This window comes from Hevea brasiliensis, chromosome 16 (genome assembly GCF_030052815.1).
Source record: "Hevea brasiliensis isolate MT/VB/25A 57/8 chromosome 16, ASM3005281v1, whole genome shotgun sequence".
Lineage (NCBI taxonomy): Eukaryota > Viridiplantae > Streptophyta > Magnoliopsida > Malpighiales > Euphorbiaceae > Hevea > Hevea brasiliensis.
This window is the reverse complement of record NC_079508.1, coordinates 64,510,390-64,522,653: the sequence shown is the minus strand read 5'-3', so window position 1 is coordinate 64,522,653 and position 12,264 is coordinate 64,510,390. Positions and strand designations below refer to the sequence as shown.

At 30.1% G+C, this 12,264-nt stretch overlaps 2 protein-coding genes and 1 pseudogene across 2 annotated transcripts; all 3 read left to right on the top strand.

Annotated features, from left to right (window-relative positions):
• Nucleotides 1–1,109: 1,109 nt before the first annotated feature.
• On the top strand, nt 1,110–2,713 carry LOC110672953 (phenolic glucoside malonyltransferase 1). Its single transcript, XM_021835889.2, has one exon. The coding sequence runs from the start codon at nt 1,210–1,212 to the stop codon at nt 2,608–2,610; it is 1,401 nt and encodes a 466-aa protein (XP_021691581.2). The 5' UTR covers nt 1,110–1,209; the 3' UTR covers nt 2,611–2,713.
• A 2,588-nt stretch (nt 2,714–5,301) lies between these two features.
• Nucleotides 5,302–6,876, top strand: LOC110672995 (phenolic glucoside malonyltransferase 1-like). Its single transcript, XM_021835953.2, has one exon. It carries the CDS (start codon nt 5,385–5,387, stop codon nt 6,789–6,791), a length of 1,407 nt encoding a protein of 468 aa, XP_021691645.2. The 5' UTR covers nt 5,302–5,384; the 3' UTR covers nt 6,792–6,876.
• Nucleotides 6,877–9,073: 2,197 nt separating this feature from the next.
• Nucleotides 9,074–10,521, top strand: LOC110672957 (phenolic glucoside malonyltransferase 1-like; annotated as a pseudogene).
• Nucleotides 10,522–12,264: the final 1,743 nt, after the last annotated feature.

Genomic DNA, 12,264 nt, shown 5'->3' with positions numbered 1-12,264 from the left:
GACTCACCGAGTTCGATCTAATCTTTTTTTTTTTTTTTTATGATTTCAAGCAATTTAAAATTCAGCTAATCACATTTGATAATTTAAGAATTCACACTAATATCAATTATAATAACAATAATGATATATTTACTAAAATAATTTATACATATATTTTAATATCTTTTTAAATTGCATGATTATTACACTCTACATTTATAATAATAATAATAATAATAATAATAATAATAATAATAATAATCTCACAATTATTATTTTTAGACACAGAAACTGCTTTTATTATTATTATTAGGCCATTACACTTTAAAAAACTCAAGTATTGGATTTTTTTTTTATTTATAGTGTCGAGTACTTTTAGATAAACTTTTATTATATTTAAATTAAATACAGTTAAAATATTTTTAAATAACATAAATCAATTATTTCAAAATATAAAAATAAACATTATATATTCATATAAGAAGGTGCATGCACCCATATCATCACTCAATTTTAAATTAGCTGAAAAAGCTATAAATCTTTACTTTAAATAATAATTTACTCTATTATAACTTACTCTATTATTATTAACTGTGAAATTATATTTATTGATTTAAAAATATTTAAAATTTTAATATATTAAAAAATTAAAATATAGATGTAAAATAATAAAGAAAAGGAAAACTAGTAAAAAAAATCATTGAATAAAATATCGCAAATTTTTTAGGTTTGACTACTGTTTAAATCAATAATAAATAGTAAAGAACATTATTATTAATTTATTAACGTAATTAAGGTGAAGATTTACATTTTTTTTCAATTAATTCGAAACTAATTACTCGGAATTTTTACAAAATTCATATAAAATAAAAATATTTATTATTTTAGCCTTAAAAATAAGTACATAAATATTTTGTTTAAAAAAAGTACACTCATAAACATATTTATTTTTATTGTAAGAATATGAAAGAGGAATAAAAACACATTTCGGAGAGTTAATGTAAAAAAAAAAAAAAAAACACTTATCCGAAGAATAAGCGCAGCTTAATCTAATGGCGATCCTGATATTTAAAAAAAAAAAAAATCTGATTAATCTATTAAAAATATTAGTATATAAAGTACCCAAAAAAATAAAACCTTGATTCTCCATAAATAAAGCCACACCCGCACAGGCCCAGACACCATTAGGTTAAAACGCGTCCCCCTCCCTCTCTCTGTCTAGCAGTATCCATGGCGTCAGCCAACTCGGTAAAAATTTTGGAGGTCTGCCAGGTTGCTCCGGCCATAAAGTCAGGCGAATCAGCCACAGCATTATCTCTCCCTCTCACATTTTATGATGTAAGGTATTTCAGATTTCCTCCAGCTGAGCGTCTCTACTTCTACAAACTCACTGCCTCATCCACTACATTTTTCCATTCTCAAATCCTTCCAATCCTCAAACACGCACTCTCACAAACGCTTGTCCACTTCCTCCCTCTTGTTGGAAAACTCACTTGGCCATCTCATTCCTCCAAACCCATCATCGTCTACGCTCCCAATGATGCCGTTTCACTCACGGTTGCGGAGTCTTGTGCTGATTTTAATCGCTTGGTGGGCAATGAAATTCGTGAAGTATCTGAGTCGTGGCCATACGTACCCGAGTTGTTAGCATCAGATGCAATGGCCTCTATAATTGCTTTGCAGATTACTTTATTTCCCAATAAAGGATTTTCCATCGGCATCGCTATGAACCACACAGCACTCGATGGAAGGAGCGCTTCCATGTTCCTCAAAGCATGGGCTTATATATGCAAGCAAAGCGACAATGGAAAAATTATCCCTTTATTGCCGGAATTAATCTCATCATTTGACAGGGCGTCCATCAGAGACCCTGATGGGCTTGAGCAATTCTACTTGAACCAGTGGCGAGCCACGCCTGGGTTAGATTCAGAGTCCAACCCGCCAAGTGTGAAATTTTTGTCCAAAATTCCAGGAGTACCACATAATCTTGTTCGATCCACGTTTCAGTTAAGCCGTGAAAGCATCCAAAAAATCAGGGAAAATGTACTGGGTTACCACCAGTGCCGCGCTGGGCTAAGGAGTATGGAACATCTTCATCTTTCAACGCTAGTGGTTGCATGTTCTTATGTGTCGGTCTGCTTGGTGAAAGCTAGAGGAGGAGATAGTAAAAGAAGAGTTTACATTCTGGTGCCAGCGGATTGCAGGAGCCGCAGAGACCCTTCAGTTCCACCTAATTACTTTGGCAATTGTCTTTATGTCCTGGACACGGTTGCAGAAGCAGGAATTTTCATGGAGAAAAATGGAGTGGCTATTGTAGCAGAGAAGCTTAGCGATTCAATAAAAGGGTTGGAGAAAGGAATTTTCCAAGGAGGAAAAGAGAGACATGCCAGATTGAGGGCTGAGGGAGCAGAGGTGCAAAAGATTGGAATAACAGGATCGCCTAAGTTCAAGTATTATGAGGAGGATTTTGGATGGGGAAGACCCGAGAAAGTGGAGATTGTGTCCATTGATAAGGTAAATGGTGTTTCGTTGATGGACGATGAAGATGGGGTTGAGATTGGGCTGGTCTTGCCCAGACATGAAACAGAGGCATTTGCTTCACTTTTTCTTCAAGGCCTACATGACTCGTAGCTGAGGCTCCCAAAATTTTCACTTTATTTTCGTTGAAGGGTCGAATTGTATTCAATTTACCTGTACCGAACAATATTAATAATACTAGATAAGACTTGCCCGATGCAGTGATTCCTATTTAAATAGATACATTACAATATTGATGAAAACATTAGAAAATAAAAAAAAATGTAATAAACACATACACAACACAATATGACAAACTATAACAACTTATATATTTATGAAGAACATTTAAAATAAAAAAATAAAAAAATACATATAAAAATATGACAGGGTTAATTTTTCTCTCAAAAAATATGTCAATATCTAATTGAAATTAATTAATATGATATACATCAACAACTTCCAAGTTCTGCCGCTGTTGATGAATCTCTAAATACCTTTCTTTATAAAATGTTTTTTTCAACCCATGTATAAAATAAAAAATAATTATCTTGATAGAAATGCAGATGAATAAACCATAGATATACAAACAACTCACATATTTTTTTAAGATGAAAAACAATTACAAATTGGCATACACGATTGTCATATTAAATTTAACAGTTAGAAAAATTATGTTGGAATAATTAACATGGAAATTCATGCCATCTCTTTCGACTATTATAAATATGAATATATCATGAGAATAAGTGCATAAATAAAAATATTAAATCCAAGGTAATGAGAAGATTTCATTTACGTTCATTAATAATCCATTAATTTTAGTGGGTAACCTCTCTCTGTTTTAATGTCATTGCCACTGAAGGCACTAGTACTGGCTGGTTGTTTTAATCAGTATTATAAAGACTAGTCCCATCTCATTTTCAGGCACTTCAATAGATTAGTTTTCCATTATCTCCATTGTCGACCCACATCATGTGCTCAAATTCTTCCCCTATGCAGCACTTATAGCCTGGCCCTCTCCCCACCCAACCTTACCAATTCTGTCTTTCACACGTTGTGTGTCACCGACACTTTTTTCTTGATTCAATAGTGTTAGAATTTTAAACTCTTAATTTTTTATTTATTAATTTTTAAATTGAACCGGATTAAAAATTCAGGTACTTTATTAAAAATTTTTTATTATTTTTTAAATAAAAAAAGTTATATGTTTTAAAGAAACCAAAAACACAGAAACTGCTTTTATATTATTCGGCCATTACACTCTTAAAATAAAATTGGATTTTTTTTTTTAATTCATGGTAATGAGTACTTCTAGATAAACTTTTACGTATTAAAATTAATTTTTTAATAATAATTTTTTTTATAGCAGTTAAAATTGAATAAAAACAAACCGGAAAAAAATGAAACTCGTATGAAATATCTGAAAAAGGTTTATATACATTAAAAGGACCGATGAGAATTCACTTAGCACAATTAATTTATGCCAGTTCATTAAACAGCCTAACTGACGAGTTTAGGACTTCTGAGGACTTGAATATTGGCCGCTGCTTATCATTTCACTGAAATCATATACTGTTTCATTAAGGTGATATTTGTTTCACTGAATATAATTGATAGCCGATAGAAATTTAAACAAATAAAATAAAGTGTTTGATAAGTTAAAAAAAATAAAATTGATGGGTAATTAATATGATAACTATCAGCTCCATTTTTATAGCTATTTACCATTAGATAATAGCTGATTTGGTTTTATTTTTTATTTTGATCATATTATTTTTTTATTTAATTAAAAAAATAATATTATTAATTTCTTTTATTTATAATTTTAACATTTTAATTAACATATATTAATTTTGTTAAAATATTTTTATTAATAATATAAAATATAAAATATTTATTTATATCTAAAAACTTAAAATTAATTATAAATTTTTTCTTTATCAATAATAATAATAATTAATTTATTATTTTATCTATATTTTTAAAGTTATTTAATTTTTTTAAAATTAAATTATTTTTTTTATTTTAATAATAAAATAAATGATATAATATAATAGATTAATAATTATATTTTTATTTTAATAATATAATAAATGATATAATATATTAATTTAATAATTAAATATTTAATTTAATAAAAATATAAATAATATAATATAATAAATTTATAATTTTATATTTATTTTAATAATAAAATAAATTATATAATATACCCTTTATTAGTCATTTCATCTTTTAATAACAACAATTAAATATAATTTTATTAAATACTTAATATAAATCAACTATCATCAGTTACCAGCTACTAACTAATAATAACAACATCAGCTAACAGTTATTATATGGTCCTAAATCTTTACTCTAGCCCACATTTTGGTCATATATAAAAATATTTTCTAAAAATAAATTTTTTTATTAGATTTAACTCATTATTAAGTAAAAAAAAATATATGACAAAATTTATATATAAATAAAATTTAGATAAAATTTATTTAATAAAATTAAATCGGTGCACTTAACATACTAAAAAATAATATATTAAACAATCATATAAAAATAATTATATTATAAAATTAAAAAAATCGACGAATTATTTTGTTGCTCGACGTGGACCAAGTCAACTATTTATACGCTTTATCCATTTCTAAAATGAAGGCGCGTGCACTCAATGTCACTGAATAACATTCTAGACTGGGGCAAAGGCGGCAAAGTTGTCCATTTGTAGTAACTTGGTCTGTGCTAAAACAAAAAATAAAATTTCTGATTAGTCTATTAAAAAATTAGGTTCGAAAGTACCCAAAACAAATCAACCTCCGATCCTCCATAAATAAAGCCACACATGCATAGACACCATTGACTTACAACCTCTTTGTCTCACGGTATCCATGGCATCACTCAACTCGGTAAAAATTTTGGAGGTTTGCCAGGTTGCTCCAGCCAAAGAGTCAGGCGAGTCAGCCACAGGATTATCTCTCCCTCTCACATTTTATGATGCAAGATTTTTCAGATCTCCTCCAGCTGAGCGTATCTACTTCTACAAACTCACTGCCTCATCCTCAACATTTTTCCATTCGCAAATCCTTCCACTACTCAAACACGCACTCTCACAAACGCTTCTCCACTTCCTCCCTGTAGCGGGAAAACTCACTTGGCCATCTCATTCCTCCAAAACCATCATCGTCTACGCTCCCGATGATGCCGTTTCACTCACGGTTGCGGAGTCTTGTGCTGATTTTAATCGCTTGGTGAGCAATGAAATTCGAGAAGTAGCTGAGTCGCGGCCATACGTACCCGAGTTGTTAGCATCAGATGCAATGGCCTCTATAATTGCTTTGCAGATTACTTTATTTCCCAATAAAGGGTTTTCCATCGGCATCGCTATGAACCACGCAGCACTTGATGGAAAGAGCGCTTCCATGTTCCTCAAAGCATGGGCTCATTTATGCAAACAAAGCGACAATGGAAAAATCATCCCTTTATTGCCGGAATTAATCCCATCCTTTGACAGGGCATCCATCAAAGATCCTGATGGGCTCGAGCAATTCTACTTGAACCATCGGCGAGCCACGCCTGGATTTGATTCAGAGTCCAACCCCCGAAGTATGAAAATTTTGCCCAATATTCTAGGAGTATCAACTAATCTAGTTCGATGCACGTTTCAGTTAAGCCGTGAAAGCATCCAAAAAATCAGGGAACATGTACTGAGTTGCCACCAAAGCCACGCTGGGCTAAAGAGTATGGAAAATCTTCATCTTTCAACCCTAGTGGTTACAAGTTCTTATGTGTCAGTCTGCTTGGTGAAAGCTAGAGGAGGAGATAGTAGTAGAAGAGTTTACATTTTTGTGCCCGCGGACTGTAGGAGCCGCATAGACCCTTCAATTCCATCTAATTACTTTGGCAATTGTGTTTATGTCCTGTACACGGTTGTAGAAGCAGGAATTTTGATGGAGAAAAATGGAGTGGCTATTGCAGCAGAAAAGCTTAGCGATTTAATAAAAGGATTAAATAAAGGAGTTTTCCAAGGAGCAAAAGAGAGAGATGGCAGGTGGATGGCTGAAGGAGCAGAGATGCAAATGATTGGAATAATGGGATCACCTAAGTTCAAGTATTACGAGGAGGATTTTGGGTGGGGAAGACCTGAGAAAGTGGAGAATTCGTCTATATATAAGATAACTGCTGTTTCGTTGATGGAGGACAAAGATGGGAACGGAGTTCAGATTGGGCTGGTTTTGCCCAGACATGAAATGGAGGCTTTTGCTTCACTTTTTCTTCAAGGTTTACCCGTCCTGTAGTTGAGCCTCTCAAAATTTTCTATCTTCTTTCTTCACTTTATTTTCATTGAAAGGTTTGAAATCAAATTAATCGATTATATTGAAATTGAAATAAATCTTTTAGTCAAAATTTTTTTAAGACTTTTAGTTGAATCTTAATCAGCTTTAATTCTTAAATTGATGTTCACCCCAAAATCAGTCCTAAGAGGATGCAATAATTGTCAAAAGTACATAGTTCTTCGCTTTAAGTAAGCCCATCTTACTTTAAATATGAGCTCATCGACGACAACTGTAGAGGCTCGTAATTCCATTCTCGATCTTTTCCTTTAATATTGTTGATCTTTAGTCAAAACTGTATCAACCCAAAATACACCCTAATCAATATATATATATATATATAATTTAAATTAGCCTCTAATGTTGAGTTTTGTTGAATAGATATGTTGTGTAAAATTTCCTAGAATAATTAAAGAATGCATCATATTCAATAGAATTAAAAAAATTACCATTTTTTTAAATTTCTGTTTGGATTTAAGAATTTCTTAAAACTGTTGTTTTTATTGGGTTTCATTATTTTTTGTAAGCTATCTTTAGATATATTATTAATGAAAAAAATAATCAACTTAATTTGAATTTTTCCTAAAAAAAATTGATTTCATTATTGTCATTTATCTATCAAAACAGGTTCAATTCTTACTTCCCTAATTTTCCTGTTAAAAAAAATTACATTACTTAAAACACATGATATGAATTAAATCCAGAAATCTCCAAATTTCTTTTTTTTTTTTTTTTAATTGGTCTCTAATTAGATTGGAACTTCGTTTTCTTTAAAACTAAGCATCCATAAAAAAAAAAAACGCAATTAAGGAAAAAAAATACAGAATCATTTTTGCCCCCTGGATTGCTAGATAATGAAATGCAGCGACTTGGGTTTTCTTAGCCTATAAACAACAGCAACGCTTCAGCTTAACCCGTCCTTTTACTACAAATAATCAAGCAAGGTTTTCAACTCCTCGTGCTCCATTGCATGGTTAGTGAAATTGTTATTGCGAAAATTATTTTTTTAAATATATTAATTAAAAATATTAAAAAATTAAATTTAATTAATTTTAATTATAAGCATTTAAACAGTCTCTGAAACTAAATGCAAGAGTTTTAGTGAGCAAACAACTTCTGTTATGAAAACTCAATTAATTACCAGTATTTGATTTACAACTTAGTACGATTAATTCATCAGTCCTCTTTTTTATTTGCGTACGTTATACCATTAAATCATTCCATGAAAGTTGATTATGATTTGTAATTTATGTATAATTGCAATTCATCATAATGTTAATGTGATTTATCACTTCACATATGTACAGCAACTGATCATTAGTAATAGAAAAAAAAATATATTATTTCCTTAGTGATAGTTCAAGAAAAAAAAAATTGTTTTACAATTTCTTTATCTTTAATATTTCCACGGTGGAAGAGTAATGCTATTATTTATTTTAAAATGTCTTTAACAATTTCTTTATCTTTTAAGAAAATTATTAAGTAAATTTCAATTAATAATAAACACAATTAAAGAATAAAGTTTTGCTCAATGTTATTAAACCTGGCTTGGAGATTACCCGATGAAGGAACCGGATAAATGAGTCAGTAATTCAACAAGTGGATCATTAAAAATTAATTAAATATATATAAAATTATTACAAATTAATTAAATATAATAATTATTAATATAAATAAATAAAAGTATAATTAATTAAATTTTAACTATTTAAATGAAACTTTAAAATTTTTAAGTTATATTTAATAAATTTTAATAATATTTTTGAATTTTATATAAAAGTATTAAGTAATATAGTAATATAGTGCATAAAAATTTATATAAATGTATAATTCTTTTTTTAATATTTATAAACTATTAAATATATGTTAAAATAATATTTTGAAATAAAAAAATACATAATCAACCAGTTTGATCTAAATTTAATATTTAGATTTTACTTATTAATAATTATTATCAGAAAGAAAAAATGATGACAATTTGCAACAACCACAAGCTAAAATGGGTAAAAGGCTACATAAGAGAGATTATTAGATGCATTTAGTACACATGTATCATTTTTCATAATCATAATCATGTAACTCATTTTTTTTTATGTGTAGGAAGGGAATTCTATAATTCTCATATAAATAAAACACCATATGCTTAATTTCTTTTTATCAAGTGAGAGAACTTTGATACATCATTAACATATCAAAATACTGGAACTTTGATACATCAAGAAGCCAAGCTTGATTGTCTCTCAGTCATGGCATCACCCAACTCATCAATCAAAATACTGGAGGTTTGCCGGATTGCTCCGGCCAACCACTCACCTGAGTCAGCCACAGAATTGTCTCTCTCTCTCTTACCTTTTTGGGTTCCACATGGCTGAAATTCCCTCCAAGCCAGTGCCTCTTGTTTTACAAACTCACCCTCTCAACTTCTACTTTTTTTCACTCAGAAATTCTTCCCAAACTCAAACGATCACTCTCGCAGACTCTCCTGCACTTCCTTCCTCTCTCCGGCCGCCTCACTTGGCCTCTTCAGTCTCCCAGGCCCATCATCCTTTACTCTCCAAATGATGCTGTTTCACTCACAATTGCGGAGACTAATGCTGACATTGATCGCCACATTAGCAATCAGGTCCGTGGAGTTGCTGAGTCGCGTCCTTATGTACCGGCGTTGCCAATATCGGAAATCATGTCACCAACCATGGCCTTGCAAGTAACACTGTGTCCTGGTAAAGGGTTTTGCCTTGGCATTAGCACACACCTTGCAGTTTTTGATGGAAAGAGCATTTACATGTTCCTCAAAGCATGGTCTGATATATCAAACATAGTGATGAAAATGGAAAAGCTTTCCCCTTATCGCTTGAAATAACCCCATCATTTGACCGGACAGTTATTAAAGACCCCGCCGGACTTGAATCTATGTACTTGAACGAATGGATGGCCTCAACCATTGCATTCAGAATTGTCGAACCCACGAAGCTTGGAAGTGATGCCATTTTTCATTGGAGTGACATCCAATGACATGGTTCGATCCACTTTTAAGCTGAGCAGCGAAAGCCTTGGAAAAATCAGGGAAAGTGTAATCCTTTACCACCAACAGCAGCAGGCTGCAGGGCTAAAACCCGAAAAACACCTTCGTCTCTCTGCGTTTGTGCTTACATGTTCTTACGCGTTAGTCTGCTTGGTGAAGGTAAAAGGAGGAGAAGCAAATGTTAGAAAGGTAATGTTCGGGTTTTCAGTGGATTGGAGGGGTCGCTCGAGCATAGACCCCCCAATTCAGCAAAACTATTTTGGGAATGCTGTAAGTCTCCATGACATAATTTCAGAAGCAGGAGATTTTATGGGGGAAAATGGAGTTGCCATTATAGCTGAGAAGCTCAGTGACTATGTAAATGGACTAGACAAGATGCTTTTTGAAGGAGCAAAAGATAAGATAGGAAGAATGAGCGCCGTAGAACAAGAAGTGCTGAAGTTTGCTGTAGCTGCATCGACAAAGCTTGCGTTTTACAGTGTAGATTTTGAATGGGGAAAGCCAGAGATGGTGGAAATTCCGTCCATAGATGGTAACGGCTTTTCGGTTATAGAAGGTAGAGATGGAAAGGGAGAAGTTAAGCTTGCGTTGGCCTTGCCCTAAAGGGAAATGGAGGTTTTTGCTTCACTGTTTGCTCAAGGCCTTAATGCTATGCAGTCAATGAACTGCTAATTGGGTTGATCAGTGCATAGTTTCACCCACACTCATAATTATGTGTAAACCTCTGTAAATAAGTTGTCTTCTTCCGTACGAATTAAATTTAGTTGGTTGAAAAAATAAAATGATTCAACACAAATGTATAACTCACCTTAACAACTTTTGCAAATTGATTCTTTTATAAAGTAATTATGAAAAATTATTAACTTAATAAAAAATAAAGTTTTATAATATTTTAATAATATTAAAAACTATTAATTATAAATAACACTAAACAAGGTATAATCACCTTACATTTCATATTTCAAATTTATTAAATTTAAAAATTAATATTATATGTATTTTTTATGTGAAGAAATTTTTTTTTATTAAAATTAATAAATTTTTTAATATTAATTATTTTATAAAAAAAATTAATTTACAAAAATCTCATGAAATTAATTATAAAATTTTATTAAATCATCTTATTTTTCTTTACAAATTAAATTTATTTTACAATAAAATCAAGTAATCATTGAATATATCAATAAATAAATCTTTTGAGTTTGTATTAGATAGGGCCTTTTCTGAACCTATTAATTTTTTTTACTTTTATTGATTTCCCATAAATTTTAAAGAAGTTTGGATAATAATAATAATAATAATAATAATAATAATAATAATAATAATAATAATAATTCTTAACCACTGGGTTTTCATTGAAGCCCAATAGGCCTTGTTCAGCTGAGTTTGAATTGAATTATGTTTGTGGTTGCTGAGCTTCACATGGGCTTTCATTAGAAGCCTACTAGAGAAATTCCTACCTTTTTGTCTTCTGATTTTCTCTTTACCCTTTTTTTTTTAAAAATATCTTTCTTTCCGTACACTAAATAAGGAGATATTTAGTGTTTGAGCATTCCATATGATTTTTTATTAAACAATAAAATAAATTTAATATAGTATTTAAAATATTTAATGAAAAATCATCGCTATATTTAGCATTCCATATGCCTATGATCTATTGTTCAACCAAATTATGGGATAAATTCACTACGTTACCATGCATGCTGATCATCTTGGACGCAAATTCTATTCTAGAGATAAATGCTTCTAATTTACTTATTCAACAATGATTTTCTTGACCAAATGTGTAGCTCAAGATTGAAGTTTATTTTAATACAGCTAAATGTTTGTGTTATGCATAAATTTAATAAAAATTAATTTTTTATATTTAATTTAAATTTTAATATTTTATTTTTTATTAAAATTATTTTTAATATTTTTAAAATTTATCATTAAAATTAGTAAGTCAAACTTTCTTTAAAGAGCTTCACATGACAATTTTTAAAGAAAATTTAGCATGCTGTATAATATATATAGATTTTTATCAATTAATGGTTATCCTCTTTTTATTTAACTAGCATAACGCCTATACTATGCATGAATAATTTATAAATTTTATTTTTTAATTTAATTTTTAATTATATTTTAAATAAAATAAATTATTATTATTAAATTAATTTTAATTTAAAACTTCTCTCTCATTTAATTTAATTTAATTTAATTTATATATATAGATTTTGTCCTCATAATTTAATTTCGATCCTCATATATCTATCAAAATAAAACGAAAATATCGCTGTGAGCTCCTTGAAGCATGCTTATAATTAGTCTCAATAAGTCAAGACATGCTCAAAGACTTTTCGCAGTGTCTATCTCTTTTCCAAATTTCAATTCATGACTAGGGCATGCGCATGCATTATTTTTCATAGCATTTAA

Coding starts and splice junctions, on each gene's coding strand:
- LOC110672953 (XM_021835889.2), top strand. CDS start 1,210: ATGGCGTCAGCCAACTCGGTAAAAATTTTGGAGGTCTGCCAGGTTGCT.
- LOC110672995 (XM_021835953.2), top strand. CDS start 5,385: ATGGCATCACTCAACTCGGTAAAAATTTTGGAGGTTTGCCAGGTTGCT.